This window comes from Cuculus canorus, chromosome 7 (genome assembly GCF_017976375.1).
Source record: "Cuculus canorus isolate bCucCan1 chromosome 7, bCucCan1.pri, whole genome shotgun sequence".
Classification (NCBI taxonomy): Eukaryota; Metazoa; Chordata; class Aves; order Cuculiformes; family Cuculidae; genus Cuculus; species Cuculus canorus.
The window spans coordinates 20,865,097-20,888,668 of NC_071407.1; the positions used below are offsets into that span (position 1 = coordinate 20,865,097).

General features: G+C 40.1%; 1 protein-coding gene across 9 annotated transcripts in view; it reads right to left on the reverse strand.

Annotated features, from left to right (window-relative positions):
- Nucleotides 1-22,158, reverse strand: part of GBF1 (golgi brefeldin A resistant guanine nucleotide exchange factor 1) — a 107,958-nt gene extending 85,800 nt beyond the window's left edge. For 3 of the 9 annotated variants that reach the window (XM_054072306.1, XM_054072310.1, XM_054072309.1), the window contains exons 1-3: nt 21,992-22,158; nt 16,204-16,309; nt 14,868-14,934 (exon numbers count right to left, since the gene is read on the reverse strand). In XM_054072306.1, the coding sequence (XP_053928281.1) occupies nt 14,868-14,934; nt 16,204-16,299 (163 nt within the window). In that variant the 5' untranslated portion in view covers nt 16,300-16,309; nt 21,992-22,158. Of the gene's footprint in view, nt 1-14,867; nt 14,935-16,203; nt 16,310-21,961 lie in introns of those variants that run through there. The other 6 variants (XM_054072311.1, XM_054072308.1, XM_054072313.1 and 3 more) reach the window with 4 other exon arrangements.
- Between the last annotated feature and the right edge of the window lie 1,414 nt (nt 22,159-23,572).

Consider the following 23,572-nt stretch of genomic DNA (forward strand, 5'->3'; position numbering starts at 1 on the left):
ACTTCACAATTTCAAGCCCCTTACAAATAATTTCCTTGCGCTTTGGTCCTTCTAGATTTCTTTCAAATTTAAGTATCCGCAGTTACTTTAATATCACAGTTTGATTCTTTTAATACACTTCTAATGCACTGTAGACAATCTCACCTTCTTGTCTTTAGTTCACTGCAGAACTCTGCCATTTTAAAACAAAATATAAATGTTGATAAAAGTAACAACATCCTTTAATTAAATGCTAGCAGATACATAAGCAAAGGTAATATATCCTGTATATATGTTATGCTTGATTTTCTGTTGCTAGGTACTTGATTAAAAAGTAGTTTGTTACCATACACGCTGACAGTGGATGCACAGAAAAACAAACAACAGTTGGTATCAGATGATCAGACAACACAGGTGTCCTTTAATGTGACATTTCACCTGCAACATGAAGTTCAACCCTTTCCATTTTATTCCAGGGTGAGCCAGGCAAAAGGGAAATATAATGGAATAAAAAAACTAGGTTAAAAAGGCTTTGAGAACAGCATCTGAGCAGTCTGAAGAGACTCCGAGACTTCGAAGGAGTAGACTTCAAATCTCAGTTGCTGGAAGCTGGAACACCTGGGGTGAGAGGCATACATGCAGGCAATAGTACAACAATAAGATGAGCACAGACTCCTTTACTTGTACTGTTCCTTGTCCTGAGGTTTACATTGCAAAAGGCCTGGGCAAGTCAGGTGCACTACACAGCACTGCTAGTAAATGCAGTCAGCTCTGTGAATGAGAAACTGCGAGGTTTTATCCCTGCATAAGCCATGACAAACAGCACAGTATTTGGACCCGGTGCAATCAGAAGAAATAATGAAGGGCTTACAAACGTTTTTGAAGAACATTGTCCATTGACATTGTCAAAACAGTTTTTTCTACTTAGTAATGCAGGTTTTACTCAAAAAGCACAGAAGCCCACACCTTATCCTACTACTTACAACTACAGAAAGTTTTTGGACAGCCTCTAGTCTGAATCAGCTTCATCCTCCAGCAAACTACTATCTTTTCTCTATATGTCAAAAAAAATTCTACCATCAGTTTAGCTCTTCAGACTTCTGAAGATAAAAACTGAAGCTTATTATATGGAAGTTTGTAGGGCAGATTTTAGAAAAGACTCATTGCTCAGTGAAAATGTTACACTTTTTACAAATACAGTTATTTATCTCCAATGCCCTCAGACAAATTCTCTGCCTCCACATTCAAGTGGTACACCGTGCACCTCTTGGTGGCTCACCCCACCCCAGACACAGCCACATCACAGGGCAGTAGACTGAGAGCCCACAATGGTGTGAAGTGGTGTGCAACCTCCCAGCACAACCTGCCAAGTCAGTAGCTAATTACAGGCAGCTACTGTGCACAAAATTATCAGGGATTGAACCTTCCATAAAGTCTTGAGCAAGCAGATTAACAAAACCAGCCCAATGAATCAAGAATATGCTGCAAATGGTACGCATGAAGTTATTTAATGCTTTATAGAGACAAAGAATGCATAGTCACTGATGATATTACTGATATTACTGATGTTTTTCTCCCCTCAATCTGTAGTCATTTGCAACTTCCCTTGATAAACTACAGAATGTCTATGATTTACTCTTCTATTTTCTACTCCATGCATCTGTTAAGATTTTAGTTGTCATTGCCCATGCTTACGCCTTTCTGTGTAAAATACAGCCTACGCCCTCCTGTGCCTGCACACATTTCTGTAGGTTACTCTCTAAAGTTGTTGGTTCAATCTTCTCCACAAACACTGTGAATTGGGTTGAGACTTGAATCAATGTAACAACGCTTGAAGAAGCTTTATGCCTTGGCCAATCAGCGTTTGCCCCAGGAAAATCTTGCCATTGGCTTTTTCTGTCACTGCTCATCTTCTACATATCAACCACCAATAGAAGAAAATAATTTTAGAATATTGGATTTCAGTCCATTTACAAGGAGGGTGGTTGGCAGATTTTTGTTTGTCTGTTTGTTTTTAATTTGTTTGTTTTCTGGAAAAACGTGGGCTAGAAACAATTTTGCACCTAAGCAAAAGTCAGGATTCTTCAGTATTATCACACCTTGAAATTCCGGAAGTTACCTTTCATGTTCGATGTCCCTGCCTCTCCTAAAAAATGGCTTAAACTCGAACAAAGTGTGTGCCACTAGTATTTAAACACCATACGATATCAATTCTCTACAGTCACTCCCACTGATTTTACAATTTCTGGTTACACTCCCACTGTAAGAACATACAACAACAGAACACGGCAAGTGTACCAGCTCCTACTGGTACCTTAGCTACACTGAAAGAAATAGGTAAGCCTCAGAAATATAGGAAATTGTTACTCAGATGACAGACAGCACTTCCTTTCCCAGAACAATCTGTCTCCTGTCCTGACAACCCATCCCTGCTATATTTACCCGACCAAATTTTGCCAGTGATATATTTCCAGATGCACTCGAGCCACATGTCCCTGCCAGTCAGCCCAAGCACAGAGGAATCTGAGCAGAAAACAGCTCCTAGAAATCACTATACGTTAATCCACGCTTCCTCTCTTGCCTCCCTTTAGAGTTAGGGGAGACAAAATGTGTAAAGCATTATTCTTGGTTTATTTTGGAAGCAGTTGTGGGGACAAGAGGTACTTCATTTGATACAGCTGTTTACTTCAACTGCTTTCTTCATGGCTGACAGAGACACCTGAACAATGTAAAAAAAAAAAATAAAAAGTCTGAAACATGCAGTTAAAAATAACTGGCTGTTTCAACCAATTAACACTGAGTGTCTCAAAAGAAATTTTAAGGCTGTCTGAAAAAAGGCTAGACGCTAAACAAGGAGCTTACGGCTCTAATCTGCCATGGGAGAGCCAATTCTTTATCCAGGAAAAAAAAAAAAACAAACAAATAGTCATCTTTGCTGGAGAAAAGCAACACATATAGGTAGGGCAAGGAAAATCAGTTATAGATTTCAGATACTTCAATTTAAGAATGCTGACCAGCTAAAATGAGTTGAGTTGTGAAGTAATAAGAATAGGATCGAATGAAAAGCTAGCCCAGTTATATTCTTATATCCTATCCTATACTTCTGATCTCATGCTATCTCCTCCTACCCTAACTGCACAGTTAGGTTATTTTGTTTTCATTATTTTATAGAATACTTAATAATTGATTTCTAATAATTGTCTTGGCTCTTGTTGAATTTCTAAGGTTGCCAAGATCCTTTGAGCATAGGACAAAAACTCTCTTCCACAGCCCCACCTCCATATTTTTAACAGATGCTCTTCCCAGCTTGGACTTCAATATGGCTTTGATTCCAAAGGACATATTTTGAGACAACAGCAATGGGGGAAGAAAATAATTAATTAAAAAAAATCCCACCCCCAACCATAAAACAACGTCACCTCTCAGGATCTTATTAGCAAGAAAACTTCGCCATCACATTGGTGGCTGGCCAGTGGTACTACTCTATTTGTCAGTTCTAGGTACTAGGAATCTTCCGGAGAAGGTGACAGGAGCTAAATCGGTGACCAAATAGGAAAAGGTGAACAGAGGAGCTGGAAGCATTTAAAATTATAAATATCCTTCCTTTGGCTCCCTCCTCCCCTTTTCTGGAAAATGTAGACAGGCAGTTTCAACCTTTGCACCGTTTATTTAACTGGCTTAACAGAGGGTCCTAACAGGCCACAAATAAGCTTTTTAAATAAAAAGCAGAAGTTGAAGTCAACAACGAATATGTCAAAACTTAAGGCCAGGTCAATTTTATTACTTGAAGTGGAATCAAAAACCACTGCAACCCTCTTTGAATAGCAGATTCATATAATAAGACCTCTTCAGCTAGCCAAATGCTGGTAGAGGTTCCTCAGAACAAAAGCACTTTTGACCAATTCTTCTAAAACAAACAAACAAAAAAACACCTATGTTTGTATCCAAAACCAGTTTTGCTTAAGGATAAGTACACCTTTTAGAACAGTCTAGATTATTTTTCACTACAGCATTAAAACTTTAATTTTTTTACATGTTTTCACTAGAGATTATTCCTATATCCTTAAACCCTGTACATCTGCATGTTTTCTGGTACTCCTTCCTTTTCAAATCTGTAACACTGGAAAACTTCTCAAGCATCTGACTGCCACATCGTACAATGCGAGTGGAGACCAGCAAAACAAGAAAGAAAATGAGCATCTTGTGGGTGGCATTGAACAATGTTAAAAAAAAAAGAAATCAGCTGGTGCTGAGTACAATCAAGTGAAATGTGGGCAAAATATGAACTGCATTACACATTACAGCTTATTAGCAGCCTCATACAGCTGCTCAAATTCAGGCATCTAATACTGGGATGTGAACAGCTGGTACCATCACCTGCTGCCCCTGCAGAGTGAAAGGGAGTGTGTGACCTTCCGCTGCAGCACATGGGTCTTGTGCACGTGAATAAGTACCAGTATGGGTTGCAAAACCCAGTTGCATTAAAAACTGCCATCCAAAAAGAAACTTCAGTTTTAAGGCAGCTAAATAATAAGAGTAAGCTTCACCTTCACGTTTTTCATGGATTGTTAGTAAAAGCGGAAAGGAGAAAACAGTTTGCAAAATTTAAGCTGATGTCACTTCTGATGCAAAGCTTCAATAATCAATTACCAAACAACCATTAAATTAAGCATTCCAGGACACCTATGATGGCCTCCCCTCCATTATTTAAGAATATATTTCTCCAGCAATTTCTTTTTCTCTGAAAAAAAATTCAACTTTTTCCAATTATTGAACTATCACTCAGTTACTCTGTTAGGGTTGCTCTAATGCTTTTGACACCTCTGAATCTTTTAATTTTTTCCTCTATGTTCCCAAAACTCTTAGCAGAGCTTTTTCCACAAGAAAATGTTACTTCTTTTATTTACCAAACATTTGTAGATATATTTCTTTCATTCTGTTCTAAACGAAGCAGAAGCCTTAATGATGAAAGTGGCTGGACTTCTGTATCACACAGGAAAGTCGTACACCTTCAAAAAAGTTTGTTGTTTAGGACTCAGATCTTGGTCAAACCAAAATCTACTTTTCCCACACTATCACAACACTCCTTTTTCAACTGGAAAAGTCTCTTCCTGTTGACTACATTTTAACAGACTGGTAAATATTTGAGCAAACATATTGCCTACACCTTTGCATTCATCAGCAGCAATGTCACCAAAGTAAATATTACTAGGACTGTGTTCTCCCTACCCCCCGTACCTGCCTGATCACATCTGAAGTGCTAATTTCATACTGATGCAAAATGTATTTAAGAGAGGGGAAGCAAAGAAGTAAAATTTGATAGCGCTTGTTAGATCTTAAGTCTGACTGAATATATTTAAACTTCAGACACTGGAAAACCAAATGTTTTAATTAAGAGCTGAGTGTGTGAAGGAAAACAGAGTATTTCTGAATGACAAATGTGAAAACCTCAGACTGAAGTGAAAACTAACTAACGATGTCTCCTCCCATGCTGCCGTGACAGCCATCTTAGTTATTAACAGAACTATTACGGGCCACTATACAATGTTTAATCCTGCTTTGAAGAACATCCAAGTTCCAAAGTGCAGTTACTAAAGATGCTTACATAAGCAACCATATTTTACCACTGCCAGTCATTTTATTTCTAGAATAAAGCCCCTCCCCTATGCTATACTCAGATTAAATAGACCATTCTCCTTCAATATGCCATGATTAAGGTAACAACGACCTCTCGATTTATTTTAACAATACCTCGTATTTGCAATTTGTCTCATAAATTATTTAAGCAGTTAATCGATAGGTACATGGAATCTAATTCAGTAGCCACTAGGCAGTCACTGTATCAAGAAAAATGACAATTTCCTGAAAAGTAACGAGGCACAAACGCACATTTTAATAAAAAACTTCCTCCCAGAATTAACTTAAACATGATCAAAAGTGAACAGCATTGTTTTGAAATCTAATGTTATTTAAGTAGCACACATATCAAGAATTATTTACAGTCATGCAAGCACTCGGAGTCCCGCACCAAGCAAAGGCAGCATACGTTTTCTGAAAGACTGCTCTGTTTATAACTCACTGTTTCAAGATGGCTAGGAACAGGTTTCAGCTTACTGCTACAAGGACAGAACTGGAAATTGGAACTTCTGAACTGCTGATATAATGGTATAGATAGAGGATAAAACAGAGCATCCCCATCACTGAAGAATTTAACACATTCCACTAACAAGCATTAATCAAGTCTACCCCTTGAGTATTACAATTGTGTAACTGTGATTACAGTGCAAAAACATTAGCATAAGCTGTCATGGAAACAGTTTATCAATCTATTCATTTTAACAGGACAGCTAAAGCCAGTATCATCCCATTCTAATTTCTAATACGTTTCACTTTTGCATTTCCGCCTGTTTCACATTGTGTTTCTTTTTGTCACGTTTCACCCTGTTCCTCAACTGTGAAATAACTACACACCTCCTCTTTCACAACATGCTGAAATACAAAACCCATTTGAACTGACAAGTTTTAACTTCACAACTGCATCATACAAAGAACACAGACACATTAATTTAACGAAGTTTAAGCGACAAAGAGTTCGTGTCTCTCCATGCCTTTAAAATAAACAAAAAAAGACCAAATATAATTAGGAGTTCAAAGCCAGAGCAGGTCGATTTAGGATTTCCAAAAGCATTTCCAAATCACACAGATACAGTACGTAATACAATACTATTGTAGCCCTATCTATTTTCTACAATAACTACGACTCATTGATATATGTTCCTTCTCAAGTTGGGTTTTATTTCCTACAATTTAATGATGACAAGTACTGATTCGCTGTACCTAGAAGCCTGACACAAGCTTAACTCACTCCCTATTTGCCTTCCTCACTCAATTAATGAATTCACCGATTTCCATTCAGTCCCAAAGTTTTTCACCAGAAAGTGTCTGTTACAACACTGGAATGAATGAACTTCAAACTCAGCCACAAAAAGACATTTCCATCTCTTTCACCTTTGAATCCATCACATCACAAGACCTCAGACCTCACCTTTAAGCCACTGTATTACAGGCAACATATACTAAACTTTCTTTCCTTTGTAGCTTTTAGAGATGCTGTAAAGCAAGTTAAAATCATATCCTCTAAAAGATGATATAAATGTTCACAGGACTACAAGCAGCTGTAAGTTCTATAGCTGTTCCTTGGACAAATTTGCTGTCTTCTATCATTTTCTAAAGGAAAATTAAAAAAACAAGATCTTTACTATCCACCTGAATTTTTTTTTACAAAATTACAATGAGGAGGAGCATAACATGATGGAAGAAAATTTTGGGTTTTTTCCCAAATGCAAAAAAATCCCTAAGCAAGAATCTACTCCCCAACACTCAGACAGCAGACAAGATAGGAATTTACCATAAAAAGAAAAAACTCTTGTGAGTTTACCTCAAATGGGCAAGCCACCACCAGCACATTCCTCACTATTAAGGTTCCCTAACCAAGCAATGTATCTTAATAACAATGTTCTCCATCACTCCGCTACTTTTATACTTACCTTTTTATCCCTTCCGTTCTACCTCTCTTCTGCTGGCCTTTTTCTTCCATACTAATTATTGAAAGAAGCACTTAATCACCCATTCCAGAAAAAAGGGATATTTTGCTCAACTGAATCTTCTTACAAACCTCTCCTTCAAATTCGCATCTTGCAAAAAACAGTATTAGGGATCAGCCAACAATAGCATGTTTAAGGGACAAATGGAGGTAGTCATTAAGAAAAACTTTGTATACTTAATGACTTCTCTCTGCTTCCACCCTCTTAAGCCACAAACACTTTGAGGTGACGAATGCTTCAGTATGCTTGTGTACGTATGACCAATGCTTCTTGGCAGTCCTGTTACATATTACGCAACCATACACACACCTGCACCTTCCGACAGAAATTATTACTTCTTTGAAGTAAACTACCATTGACGTACTCTTCTTAATATAGTTAGATGGCAGCAGTTCAGCAAGGAGAGAAGACAGGCAGAAGAAAGGCGACGTAACAGAAGGCATTAATACATTTAATAAACTTCTACTGGAATTCAGCAATTTCATGTACACTCCTATTTCCAGAGGGGTTCTGCTATAATGCAAATAACCTTAACATCTCTTAATTGGCCACAATTCCTTTTAACCAGTCTTGAATAAAATAAAGACATCACCATCAAAAAAAACTGGAATAAAACATCCATAGATTACTTAAGAAGAACCTTAACTTCAGTGGGGCATCTGGTACTGTCTTTCTACCAAATCAAACTGCAATTTATTGCCCTCTAATGTATGTACATTAAGCTGTTTCCTTTATGGCTCCACTTCACACAGAAGCAGTAACTGAAGGAAATAATGGAGCACCCAGCAAGTGGGAAAGTAATTGCTCAACAAGCATGGAACAAGAGAGAGTCAGTTGCACACCGTGCACATGTGGCAGCTCTTCAGAGCCCAGCCCTGCAGTGGTAACAGAAGGCTGGTGTTACAGAACAAGCCTGCTGTGGGAACTCTGCCAAGCAACAGCCAGGAGCACTTGTCCATCTAAACCCTTGGGTCCTTAAGGATTAGGGTTCAGGAAACAATCTCTCCCAATAGCACCACCTCCTGCCTGTACCTGCCAGTCGTTAGCCATGCACAGATGGAAGACAAGCTCCAAGCTCTAGTCTTAAATTGCACCCAAAGAATTGTATGAAAAGGATGCTTAAGTAGTATCGCAAGGGTGGTGGTGCTGGACTGCAGAAGAGACAGTTCGCATGTTCCGACTTGAAGAAAAATGCAAAAATATCTTCCGCGAAGACTATTCTGTCGGGTTCATTAATGGGTTTGCTCCAGATATTCCCAGAGTCACTCCACTTCTTTTGAATTTATTGAATAAGTTTCACTACTCAGAACACAAAACAGAAGATGAACACAAAAGCTAAGTAGTTATCAAAGTGAAGATGCTACACAGTTTAGCTCTTTCTGCCCGTCCAGTCCTAGTTATAAGATCTCTGAACTACAAGCTTCCTTTTCTCAGGAATCTCAATTTCATTTAGCAGACAATGTCGAAGAGCTCAGATTCAACAGAAGCAATTACAGTTCAGAGTGACACCCATCCATATCTGATTCCCCACATACTCTGCATAAATGCTGTCCCACACACAACAGAAAAGCCTTGGAAAAAGTTATCGTGGTTGTCTTGGTGCATCTATAAGCTTCACAAATACTAAGTTATCTTCATAAAGCATGTTCCTCATCTTTCTCCCTTTATACATAAAATAAACTAAATATTAAGTGAGCTTACAACAATTTGGTGTTAGTTTTGGGCTTTAAAAGCTCTCATCTGAGGTCCACCAGTACAGCTACCATTCTGAGGGCACAATAGCATCACTCCAGGAAAATCACTTAAAAAGGAAAGCACAAAATTTTAGTAGTAGCAGCTACCTGGGAAAGGTCTGCTTTATTATTTCTCCAGTAACACCAAGAAAAGCTATGCCAAAAATATCAACAGAAACCTATTATCTGAGGGAAATTCAAAGACCTCAGCCATAAGACAGTCATTCAATTCATCTGATGCTAAGCTGAGATTAAAAAGATTAGTCTCTCCAAGACAGAATTTGGAATTACCTGCAGTATTAAAGCAAAAATACTGCATTTGTTTACATTGTCTGTGCACTCGAAATGATGCCTGCATTCATGAAGACTAGGAACATGCTTTTAAAATGAAAACTTTTACTGTATTATCTGAACACAATACACAGAATCAAACCTGGACCCAGCCTACAAGGAAAGCATCAAATTAAGGTTGTCACCCTAATCTTCATATTTCTTACAGTAAGGTGACAGAAAATATTAAGAGAAATTAATTACCCCTTCTGTACACTGTGTCAGGTCATTCGAGATGGACTAAAATTGTATTGCCATTCACTAATTAAAGTGAAGCCAAGTTAAAGTTATGGAAGAAACCTTACTCTATCAATTTCCTAACCTTTCTTACGTCCCTTCCACTCCCCTTTAAAATTTTATAGAGAATGCAACAAAAGTTAAATGTTAGCCTGAGTTGCTCAGTCTTCCAAAATATCAAGTTAATGTTCATGGATACTTGTTATTTAAATATATATATATTAATTTTCCAGTTATCACAGGAACAGACAGAATCTAGAAGACCACTGAGTTTTCCAGAACTTTTATATGAAGCTTATGTGCAACAGAAAAAAGCTTTGGTGATGTTTTTTAAATGTCTGCTCTAGACAACGTTGCAATCCTTCAATGCAAACAAAGGGAGAAATATCGCAGCTTACAGTTCATCAGTAACAGTTATTTGCTAATAAATCCGTCACTTTCTGCAGAAATTCAGGATATAAATAATAAATAAAATAGGGCATCGCTCTTACCTGCAAAGTACAAAGTAACAATCATTGCAGCACTAAACATCACACGTCCATATAATCTAATTCCTACACTTCTTTGAAAAAAAAAAAAAAGCAAAACAAAAAAAACCCACAAAAACATTATTTTCTCTCATTTCTTAACTTTCATGGACTACAATGAGTGTCTCAGATTCCATTCAATAGCACTGCAATAGCACTGAGAGCAGGCCGTGGATTTATATATACTATCAATTTACCACTTGTTAAAACTAGATCTTCCAGAAAAAGTTCAGACATTAATCCCAAATCAGGATAAAATTCCTGCATTGTTTCACATGAATGTCGGATTTTCCCTAAAAAAAAATGAGTTTCCAGAAATCAGACATGAAAAAATGAATGTCCAATCAAATCTACATACTAGAAAACTGATGGCTACAGTAACAAGTATATTAAGTCAGTACACTGGGCAAAGGTTCTCCTACGGTTACAGTCATTTGACCTTTAGCCAGCTCTTAATGCCCCAGCCAACCCTCTAAAGATGGAGATTTGCAGCAGCTTCTTGTCTGAAATAAGCCATGAAAAGATTCTTCTGAACCCACTGTACAAGCATTCATTTAAAATGTCATCAATGTGCATGAAATCAGAGTGCTTCTAACAGCTTACTTTGCAGCTTCTGTTTAAATGCACTAACTCTGAATCACCAGAGGATAAAAGGACTCAAACCTTCCAGTCTGGCACTCATGGACCTAAAATATACACAAGCACCTCTTCACAGGTGTGTTTACCTAGTTTAAACCTTATTTAAATAGACTCTCAATGCACACACTTTCCACAAACACCTGCTTCTCCCATTGCAGTGCTGACTTGTACAAGGCAGTTGTATTCCGTCATTTTCTGTCCTGAAGCCATCCTACACACCAGTAAGCAGTAATTCAGTCATGAAAATTCTGCTTACTGACTCATCATCCCACTTACAAATTCTGGAATAAGGAGAATGATGACAGAAGAGCCTGCTCCTGCATCTACATCACACTGGAATGGTCTGAAGTCTTCAACAGCCACAACAAGACTTAGCGAAACTCTGTTCTCATCAGATCACAGAAAAGCAGGCTCATTATTAATTCATATTTCCAGTCATCTGCAGTTATAAAACCTCTCCTTAGTGAGCTCAAAAGCATCCTAAGTTAGAAGCACACATGAAAGAGAAGATGCTCAGTTACCACTGGACATCAAAAAAGCTTTCTTTTGCTGAATTAAATCCATAACAAAAGACTGAAGTAAACAAATACTTCAATATCCAGGTACATTTCCTAAATACTCAGCTTACTTTAAAAAGCAATCAAACGGAATTTGTGGTGTCCCTAGATCCAAACCTGTATCAATACTAAGGCTTCCATCAGTTTTAAAATAACCTTTGAAGATGTAGCTGTATTTCAATTTTGCGCATACGGACAAAGCTTGATAGTCACTGCTTCAGTACGGTTGTAACTCAAGACAATTTTTGCTTTTTCTAAGCATAGGAAATGTAAGACACCACATCAAATTTAGGCTTACAGTCTTTATTTTAGTATAAGCATTCAGCTATTAAATTAATCTTAGAGTAACTTATGTATCACCCAATACACCAGGACCTCTATTCTTCAGGCAACTACTATCAGTAATAATTAAAATATACGCAGCCCATAGAAGTGTAAAAGGGCATACAGTAAATCAAATTGAAGTGGATCAGAGCAGACATGCTGATTAATTTCAAATTAAACTGCTTTTATAAATCTACATAAAATTGCCGCAGAAATTCCATTTCTCTGTCGGAATTTTAAAGACAAACACCATTTCACATAATTCAGGGCCAAGGCCTTTAGCTAGGTGCACTGAACTGTAGAAGTGAGGTCACTCTTACCATAATCACGGTATTGTTTGTGCTGCACAACACCATCTTCTCTAGATGTTTCCTTCAGGAACCCATTTAGACATCACAATGGGATGGGATACCACTACTTAGTTGCAGGCCAACTTTTACTATTTTGGTAATCAAATGAAACACATTACCTAATTTAGTGACTCTTGAGGAGCGATACTTTGAAATGGGGATCCTTAACTACTGGAGGCATACAGTGCATCTTTATACCCTTGACCAGGGTATTTCAGCATCACAGTCACGACAGAGTTAATATCCACTAGCTCAGAGGAGAACAAAAGGTACTCCACTGCAACATGCCTAACATTTACATTGCCTCTCTTTGCTCATTAAACAGGTTTTGGTTAAATAATGAACAAACTGTATTACAGACTCCGATGAGAATTCCAAAATTATAAATCAACTGGTAAAGCCCAGAGGAGAATGAAGGGAGTGGGAGGGAAGGAAGGATAATATTGACTAATATAAAGGGCGCAGCTTGACAGTGGATATTCCTGCCACACCTGATCAAACATGCTCTGTGGGGGAGGGGAAGAGAGGGCGAGAACAAGAGGGGAGATGGGACAAGGCAGCCTGAAATTTGCATCCGGAACAGATTAAAATGGGTTCTTGGGGGATTGAGAAAATACATAATATATATTACTATAAATGCAAAATTGTACTAAAAGCTAACTCAAATGTCAAAGATTACAGCTTGAATAAATTTAAATATAAAAGCAATGCATTTCCATGAGCTAATGAAAGAGACATGAAAGGAAGGTCCAGGAAAAAAACAAAACAAACCAAAAAACATCCATAAAAAAACCCTAAGCTTGGACTTTTCATTGCCTGGAAGATAAGGCAGAAAACTGTATTGTTCAAGATACTGCTTGAGAACCAGTCCACATCTAGAACTGGAATAAAATGGAGCATAGCAATGATGACCTATCACATTAGTTTGTAAGCAGCAGCCACTGAAGCTGAAATCACCTGTTTAAAAAGAACTCCACGTAGTCAAATCAACATGTATCATCACCATATATAGGCAGCTATCATCTCAGCATGAACCACCTCCATGATGACCAACATGGGGAGTCTCCGAATTCCTGAGTACAATAAACTTTGCTTTCTCTAACACAAGCAGATCATGGGCTGGCATTGTTTTCCCCCCAACAAGTCAACAGCACACTGCATCTAGATAATCCAGATAAATGGCCAGTCCCTGACATTTATTTGAGTATCCTGACGTTCCCAGTTCTTGTCGGTGAGAAGAGGTATTTGCAATAATGGCAAAGAACTTTAAGAGTCTTATTTTAAAGAAAATTTTATCTCACAGAAAGGAGAAAAGGAAAATTTCCTCACCAAACACTTTTGGTGGCCGCATGTATATCTTACAGCAGAAAAGCGAGCTTATAAAAACCCACAAATCCAGGCTGAGTACAAGTCTGGGTACAAGTATAACATCCAGAACAAAGATGCTATCCAGAAATGCAAGCTGTGCAGGAGTTCTTTAAGATGTCATGGCCTGACAGAAGAGTCCTGCTTACAACCAAGGGAAGCTCACTGGGCAAAGTAAAGCAAAGCATTACACTTACAGGCAGACACAAAAAGAGGAAGGAATAAGGACTTGGAACTGGCACATGTCCTCAGCACCTCTTGTCAGCACCTGGGAACAGCACCATTGTACTTCTAGCACACATATTTTTTATGGGATTCTAGGCTCAGCATCGACATAAGAATAGGCACGCTTTGGAACTAGAAATGCAAAAAGTCCTTCTCAAACCTAAGTTGAGCGCAGTTCTGAACACTCACCATAATAAAGGGACCAGAAATAAAGCTTACCAATTGCAATATTTGAAAGTAAGATAAACTCTGGGAAGAACCAGCAGAATGCCACATGCAGCCTGGATTAGCATCATTTCTAGACTCTCAACATATACTTAGGTTACACCTAAACCATCACTCCTGAAACTACAAAAAAAGAGAGAATGTAGAGGTAAAAGGGAGAAAGACAGATTGGGAGAAATAAAACTGGTCATCACAGCCTTGTGTTCTACTTCTGTAATCAATAAAGTTTTCCAGTTCTTTTCAGTGCAACTTGCCACAAAGTAAGCCTTTCAGTTCAACATTCAAAAGACACAAATGGAAAGGTAAGTCTGTGTTTCACTTATTACTGATAAAAAATGAACCAACAAACCAAAGAACGTGAGGAGAAAACAGATAATAGGAGGCTACTTCCCAACCAGATTTTTCTGCATCATTCACAGATCGGAAAGCAAAAATAAAGCACACAAAGACTATGTGTACTAATATACCAGATTCCAGCTATTATTACAAGCTTCAGTATACTGAATTAACATGCATATCTATTAAAAAAAGTGCGTATCTATACACACACACATACATATATATATATATATATGCAGATAGTGGCAGCACTGGTATTGGTCTACTAGTTTATGTTGGTATTATTCATCTAACACTATATGCATATTTGCTCTTTTCTTGCTATTCAATATATGACCTCTAGATAGCAAATACGACAAACAAGTACACCTTTACGTTTATTTGCATATACCCTGGCAGGTACACACACCTGCTGATTTCTGTATAAGCTTACCTGTTATATTATTCAGCACTTCTTTTAAGAGGCTAAAGCTATGCAGCAGGGGATCCCTTTCTTCATCCTATAGGTTATATATAAAGGAAATCATTAATAAGGCAAACATATTCCTGAAGGCAAATCTTAATAATGGGTCTGTAAAGATCCTCACCTTCATATCCACAGAAGTACTGTGGGTTGAGGTGATCACTGCCAGCACATTAACACCATCAAAGTAAAGAGAAGCACTTTTATTTTCCTGCTAGTGCTCCCCAATATCATACAGCTCAAATGTCAAAGCATAGGCTCAAGACCGAGCATTTTGGTTTGGTTTTATGTCCTTAGAAGCATTTCTGATTAGCCTTCCGCTGTTCAATAAATTTCAGAGCAAATCTAGCTCATACCACATTGAAATGGCTCATCTGGATTTGCTATAATGTTAATCTATGCAGATTGTAATGGGAATAGAAGTAGAATGACATTTGGTGCCATTAAAATAACTTGAAGAAAGAATCACGGTGCAAAATTCATATGAATAGCTGCATCCTTTAGCTTTAATCTTATCTTTGTGATAATAAAAGAGGAGAATCAGCAGTTTCTCCAAGCTGTGTACATCCGCACCCACAGCTCCTACTGGATGGCAGTGAGCACTACTGAAGAAATGCCTGCAGAAAGAAAACGGGCCCTGCCCAAACTGAAACCACTTGTGCTGGATGACAGCCACCTGCTATTCATGTGACATTCTGAAGTGCACCACAGGCACAGTATGCCACACGCACACATTTACACTGTGGAAACCATAAACTGACCAATGCATCATTAGACTGGGTAATATTGCATTAATGGCTTTTAACACAACAGGTTTGAAACCATTAAAAAGTTTCAGTCAGGAATATAGTTAATATTCAGAAAACAGAGCTAAAATAAGATACTATGCCATATGAAAATATCAAAAAACACCATATATACTGATGAAGGCAACGATGAAGACTGTCTTTATATATCTCTTGAGCCCTCTTAGAGAAAAAGTTGTGCTAAATAAAATAGCACCATATATTCAAAATCCCTGACATAGCAGGTGATAAAAGTCCAAATGAGATTATATCCATGCAGAATATAATGTGGGGGTGGTTTTTTGTTTACAGGGTAGAGGCGCAGAAGATTTCCAGCTTCTAGTCGCTGGTACACAACAAGCCCCAACTGTTCAGCATGAAACAACGCAGAAAGTTATTCAAACTGCAGTTACAGAAGTACAATAACAAGTGCTAAAAAACAAACCAGAGACACTTTTCTATAAACCAAGTGTGTTTTCTGCCATAGCATGAACAGGTAACAACAATTCCAGGTATCTTACCAGATGTGTGTGAGTGCTCCACCGGGCATTGCGCTTTATGGCTCCCACCACTGCATTGATTTCCCCTTGTACAATGTAAATGTTCTTATCCACCATCCTGGCAATCCTGAAAATGAAGGTAATTCAAATTAATCTCTAGCCCCTCAAAATCATTCTCTTCCTCAGATGAAGCATCAAGTTGCCCGTAGACAAGGAGAAGGCCTACAGAGATGCAAGAAACTCTTTCAGATCTTTGTTTTTTGCATATAAATAACAAGTATTTTGTCAGAAGGAAGACTAAACGAAGATACGTTTCCATGGAGTGTGTTTTCAAGACCACGAGAGCATATAGTTAAAACAGGGCATCTATGAAGCACAAGACAACTTCGTCAGGGGACATTCCTCATTTTTTTCCAGTCTGTGTATGTTCAGGGAAAGAAAAAGAGCTAAGGTACCAGGACAGACATTCGTGACAATTCCATAACACACACACCTTCAGCACTTAAGCAAAGTCCCACAGCTCTACACAAAACAAAGCCAAATCGTGTACTCTGCTAAGTAAGCATCAGTGGCTTGAATAAGCTGGCCAGAGCAAAACTCCTTGTGACTTTAAACCTTGACAAAGCAAAGCAATTCGTAGCAGATGTTGATTTCACACTTGCTTCATAAAAAAAAGCTTTCAAGAAAGAAGGCAAGTAAAAAAGTAATGGGTTAAGACTCCACAAAGAAATGAACAAAACTAGAAATTGGGTGGAACACGGAGGAAAAAAGTGAGAAAGCTAAAGGCAGACATTTATTCTTATATAGCCTGAGGACTTATGGGAAAAAACTTAAACTCATGTCCCCAGACAGACAGCCAGAAGAGGGGAAAAAATTTTACAAGGAAGAATATTTGTAATGGTCTGAGAAAAAGAAACAAAGAATGGATTACTATAGGATTGTTCTCTCTATACTAGCTGAGGCCAGATATAGTCAAACAAAGAAATAAGGATGGAGAGGAATTAATAGATATGACTGTTATAAAGAATAAACAGGACTTATAAAGAGGCCAGAGAGTCAGACTATACCACATCTACAAATGAGAAGGATTTAGTGAAATCACAACCAAGTAATGAGACTTTTTCCGAAGACACAAAAGGAAAACAAGAAATCTAGCTTAAAACCACAAAAGGCCATCTATATAGAAGCAAAGGACTGAAAACAGACGAAACATTGATAACACTTCACTGAGACAAACTCATTTAAGGGATTCAACTGAGGCAGGGTGGGCAGCAAAACACAGAGAATATAAGAAATATTTTTGGCCATGTAGCAAAAGCAAAGCTGGAAACAGTACTGGTGTATTACTCCAGACCCAGAAACACCATGGAAATTTCAGAACATACATCCTGGACTTCACATTAATTAACATGTTTTAATTATCAACAACTCTTCATATATACAAATATCCTCTGAGTGAGACTAATTTGCTTCAGGACTCTGTAAATAATGGAAAGAAAGCTAAATATTACACAAAGATATCTTATCCAGGGAAAGCATATGATTTGTTGTTCCAATTTTTTGTATGTTTGCAATAGGATGAATAATCTTATGGCAAAACTGTTCCTCCTTCATTAGATTAATTATACAGAATAGTATGCCTAAGAGTTACACAAAAAAACTGGGGCAAAGACAAAACTATTTAATAATATGGGAACTGCCATGACAGACCAGATCAATATTTTATCTCATTCACTACTGGATGATTCAGAAAGATAAACAAACAGATCTGCTAGGTAGTTTGCTTGTGACCTGAAGAACAAAGGTTTATATCCTCTCTCCACAGCTGTATAACAGAACCACAGACATTCTTCCTACTCGGGTGTCTAATGCTTGAGATGCTCCCATCCTCCATAGTAACTTGTTCCATGTATTATTGATACAGCTGCATGAAAATACTGCATAAAAATACTCTTGATCACAATTTTTTATAGTTCAGTACATCTTTGTTTTAGTACAGGGCACTAATGGGAGATCTTCTCCTCCACGTAAAATTCCGTATTTTTTTCTTCTTTCAGTAATTCCAATATTTTCCATATTACTAGATAGGCAGTTTCAGGGATCAAAACTCTGGTCCACAGAAGTACTTTCGGGAAAATACTTTATACATTCAAATTTGTCAGACTCAGGTTTTTTCATCTTCACTGCTACAAAAAAAAGTACTGAGCATGTCAACTTCGGGGTGCCATTAGGTGCATTTAGCAAACTGACACAGAAACAAAGGCTCCTCTAACCTGATTTGGAAAAGCACGTAAAGAAATATCAGACATTTATCATACGCCTTGCACACACACACAGATACTCAACAGTTCTGCTAATAGTTAAAGTGATGTCAAAGCTTAAATGCTACGCTGCATACTGAATCTGCTTGTTATTACATCTGCATTTCTTATCCTCTACCTTTAACCTAAAAGGATCAAGATGGAAAACTTTATTAAACTCAGTCCTTCCCGAATGTAGGAAACTTACAATGCTCAGCTGTTTCCAAAACAGGCGCTATCTCCAAAGAGGAAAATATGAAGATCAACAAAAACCTCCAACACACACACCTTTTCCCTCTAACCTGATGGGAAACTGAATATGCTGATCCTTTCAGGCAAAGGTGCAAAAAAATCTATGACGCTTGGCTGGGATCCCCTGACATAACAAAATCCTGAGAAGCCCAAGAGGTTTTTTTGCAAGATATCCTTTCATTGCTAATTCTTTGAGAATACTTGATGAGAACGCATTCCTTTCCTCACTGCAGATTCCACTAAATGCAGCTTTATTCTAAAGCATAAAAATTCACTTTACACAGGCAAAAAAACCTTACTGTTCCAATGAATCAAATAACCTATCATGCTGGAAACACAAATTCACACTCAGATCCCTGAATATCATACATACAGTGCACTTCACTATAAACACTGGGCAAAAAAAGGGAGAAAATCCTGCTTTCAATATTAGTTTGATTTAAAGCAAATTTAAGATTGCAGTAGCGCACACATGTTCCAAAGGAAATCATAATCACAGTCATCATTCATGCAAAGGATCTTTGAAACTCTGTGCTGCAGAAGCTAAAAAAAAAAAAACAAAACCCCAGGGTGGGAGGAAAAGGCAGACAACTGTTTTCAGAAACATCCACCTAGCAAGATAAATCCACCAAAAGCACCATCCATCCCTGTAGAAGTTTAAAAGTTTATTTCAAAGAATGGCAATAACTTCTCTAAACCCCGTTCGAGATCACATCTACCCTTTTTAAATTATTAGATCAACTCTGCATAGATGTACTACATTGAAAGAAGTTTTAAGATTGAAATTAATGCTCTGAGGGTGCAGAGAGAAAGTTAAAAGACTATCCCTGAATAGTTGGTTGGGTTATCATGAGCATCACAATAGTCAGGCAAAACCACCGAATGTTTCTTCAACATACAAAAACATTGCTAACATGAATTCAGTCTAACATTACAAAGGTGTGGTCTGAAGAGTAGGATACTGTAGAACTGTTGGTTGGACAAGAAGATCATTACAAAAGTTGAAACAACCTCCCCTAATAAAGCCATGGTTATGACACCTCTTGATGTCTTCAGATCTAGACTGGATGCCTTTCTTGAAAGCAATTTTTAAACACAGGACAACGGACTCGCAACAGAAACAAATGGATTAATTTCTGTGGGTTTGAGTTACACAGAAAAAGGGAAACAGGGAAAATTGCCTACTAAATTTCAAATGCTTTTTAGCTACATAACTCCTTCTCCTTCCTCATGATAAGTTCACACACGTGCTTAGACCTGCAGACCAATCTTCGTATTTCTCGCCTGCTCAGAACTTTGACAGGCAGCACATGAAAACGACAACCCCAAATCAAGGCAACACAGCTGCCGAGCCCTTCACAACAACCAAGAAAGCTGTTACCATTCACAGCCTCACTGCTAACAAGGTTAGGAACGCTATACGTGGAAAAAGATAGGTGCCTGAGCAGGTCATAGAAGAACAAAATCTAGCATTCATATGCTTCTCAATGCCTTCAGCAACGTTCTGTGGGCAGCAACTATCGCTATTCCGAGATTCCTGAAATAGTATCAGATATGAAATATTCATATAAAAACACTGACAAGCTTTACATGTGCAAATGTGATCTCAAGTGCCCTCACCACTCCATGGCCCTGCCTTGAAACATGTTACCCCAAAACACCCAAACACAGAAAGCAAAACTTTCCTGGGTATTACCATAGTAAATCTCAGGTACAACTTCAAGAAATACTCCCCCCCCTACAGGGTAACGTCTGCTACTCTTCTGGAAACAAGCAAGAGGCAGCATCAAAAGTAACTAAGTCTGGCAGACTTTCACCAACTCACTTCATCCTATCCTAACTTTAGGCTTCGGCTATGGTTACGGACTCAAATCCAGTGAAACTACTCCAATAAACAGCAATAGTAAACAACAACATAATCTTCCATATGCAAGAAAGGTACTATTTCAAAGTAAGCTTCTGTTAACCTAAATTTGCACTATTTATGATAATGTATGAATAATATAGTCTCTGACCTAGATTCAGCCACTCAAGTCCTGATATGATACACTGCTACCAAAATAGAACACAACACCCTTCAGTTCATGAATGACAAACAATTCCTGCCTAACTCTGAGCTAGCTAGGTTACCCAGGAGCCCAGGTGACAATGGAAGAGTTCCTTTTCTCCCTCGTAAACCGCACATGGAAGGTACATGAATCTCTATCAGGACATTTAACTTGCTTGGGTTTTTCATGTAATCCTGCAATAAACATCACAGGCAGTAAAAGTTCAGGGAAGCCAGGATGTTTCTCCAAAGGCTTCCAATGCCTGGACAACATAACAGAAAAATATTAACTTATAAATATGGTGAGGAACTGTGTGCTGCAGCAATGTCAAAAACCTGGGCAATTAAGAAGGCCCTTTAAAAAACAAGCAGGGGTGACAGCGATGGCACAGCAGAAAGGAATCACAGAATAGTTTGGGTTGAAAGGGGCCTCAAAGTCCATCTAGTTCCAGCCCCTCTGCCATGGGCAGAGACACCTCCCACTAGATCAAGGCCCATCCAACCTGGCCTTGGACACCTCCAGGGATGGGGCAGCCACAGCTCCCCTGGGCAACCTGTGCCAGTGCCCCATCACTCTCATAGTGAAGAAATTCCTCCTTACATCTAGTCTAAATCTGCCCCTCTCCAGTTTACAGCCATTGTCACTAGTCCTATCTCTACAAGCCTTTGTAAACAGTCCCTTCCCAGCTTTCTTGCAGCCCCTTCAGGTAATGGAAGGCTGCTGTAAGGTCTCCTTGGAGTCTTCTCTTCTCCAGGCTGAACAACCCCAACTCTCTCAGGCTGTCCTCGCATGGGAGGTGCTCCAGCCCTCTAATCATCTTTGTGGCCTCCTCTGGACAGGAAGAAAGCACGGGAAGGTGGGGCAGGCTTCTTTGCAAGTCTCTACGTTTAGCTGCCACGGTGAGATACCGCCTGGGAATTGAGAAGAAACCTTGCATTTATCGATCAAACCCGCAGCATAAAAATCCAGCCTAAAGTAAACCCAGAGAGGGAGAATTTTCTTCCTTCCCCTTAGTTCCTAACGTCGAAACGCTCCCGCGGCAGCCTGGACCCCTCCTCCCGCCGCGGCCGATCAAGGTCCCCGCTCCCAGAGGCTCCGAGGGCGGCCGTGCCGGTGTCCCCCACCCCCCGGCCCCGCCACCCCAGCCCCGCCCCCGGCCCCACCGCCCCCCGCACTGACCCCCGCGCCCAAGATGGCGGCGCCGCACACCTCGACCGGGCGGGCTCGGCCTTCCCCCTGCCCGCCCGCCCGCTCCTCCCTCCCCGCGGCGGCGGTGCCGGCGAGGCCGCGGGACTGCTGGTAGTGACGGGAGAGCGAAGCTGGCCGGGCGCCCCTCTCTCTGACGTGGCCTCAGGCGCGGCCTGGGCCGCTGCCTAGCTACCGCGCCGACAGGCACCGCGCGGAGCCAACCCAAGCGCGGCCCCGGCCGGAGGAGGCGGATCCGCGGGGGACGGGCGGCGGCGGCGGCGGCCAATCGCCGGCGGGGGTGGCGAGGCGGGGCGCGCCGCGGGGCATTGTGGGACGGGCTCGGGGCGGGGCCGCGCCCACGTGACTGCGGGTAGAGGGAGGTTGTGGGGAGAGGCGGAGGGGCAGCACGGACATGGCTGTGGGGCAGCGCCGCGGGGCCGACTCTTGCTGGCGAGGGGAAGCGATAGCTGCAGCGTTGCGTCTCCTCCTTTGCCTCGCGAGTGTTTCCAGCTCGCTCCTACAGCCTCCGGTCGCTGTTGCTCTGGTGGGAGGCAGCGAGCAGCTTCTCCGTGGGTCACAGGTTTATTGTTGCCCTGCTGGGACAGCCCCGGCCCTGAGTGAGCAGTCAGGAAAACTCAAATGGACAAAACGCAGCGTGCAGCTATTAGGAGAGTACCGAGAAGGGCACCCAGAAGGGGGCACACAGTGTTTCCTGCCTCTGCAATCCTGCTCACCCAGTAACTTCCCCAAACCTGAGCACATCTGATGCTTTATTCAAGTTGGGCTACAAGCTGTGTGCTAAGGCCTCAGTTTATCCAGCCCAGCTAGCCTTGCGGCCAGGGATCACAATGTGGTTTAACTGCTCTTTGAAGCCAGTTTGCTGGACAGCTGTTTGCAGCAAAAGCAATCACAGCTTTGCAACTGTATGCCACGTAGCACCATGAATTCTTGGTGTTGGTCCAACCTTCTTGGCCACTTGACCACTTTTGCGGCAGTGTCAATGCAGTAGACTTTAATGACAGTTAGATGCAGGGGTCACTCTGCTTGTTTGAGACTGTCCGCTGAACTTCAGGCAGAGTACAGGCCATCCTTGCAGTTGCCTAACTGTGTTATAGCACCAGCATCTACAGCCAGGTTGGCTTGGGGATCTGCTGCGGCAGGTGGTAGAGTGGTCAAAGCAGCAGTTAAGCTCTGCCTGTAGGGAAAACACAAACTGAAGGTGAAGGAAAAGTTTGATCAAAAGCTTTTTGTTTGGTCAAAAGCTATTTGTTCGCCATCCTAAACACAACTTAATCTGCTGCAGCGTGGCTGAAGGAGAGAAGTTTTCAGACAAAGGCAAAAGGGGACATGCAACAGGACTCTACCCTGGCCAGCCAAACCCAAATCTGAGGCTGACTCCAACGCCACCCTAAAAGCTGGCCAGAAATTATCATATCCCTCTCTTGAGGACAGAGCCTCCAGAGAGGGTGTTGTGGGATGGGACACTCTGGAAATAGTGTACACCACAGCCTTCCCTCTCCACTTGAATAGCTACCTGAATATTGCCTGATCAAGAATCAATATATCTTAGCCTGAAACTCCTGTCACCCCCCAGCTCCGACA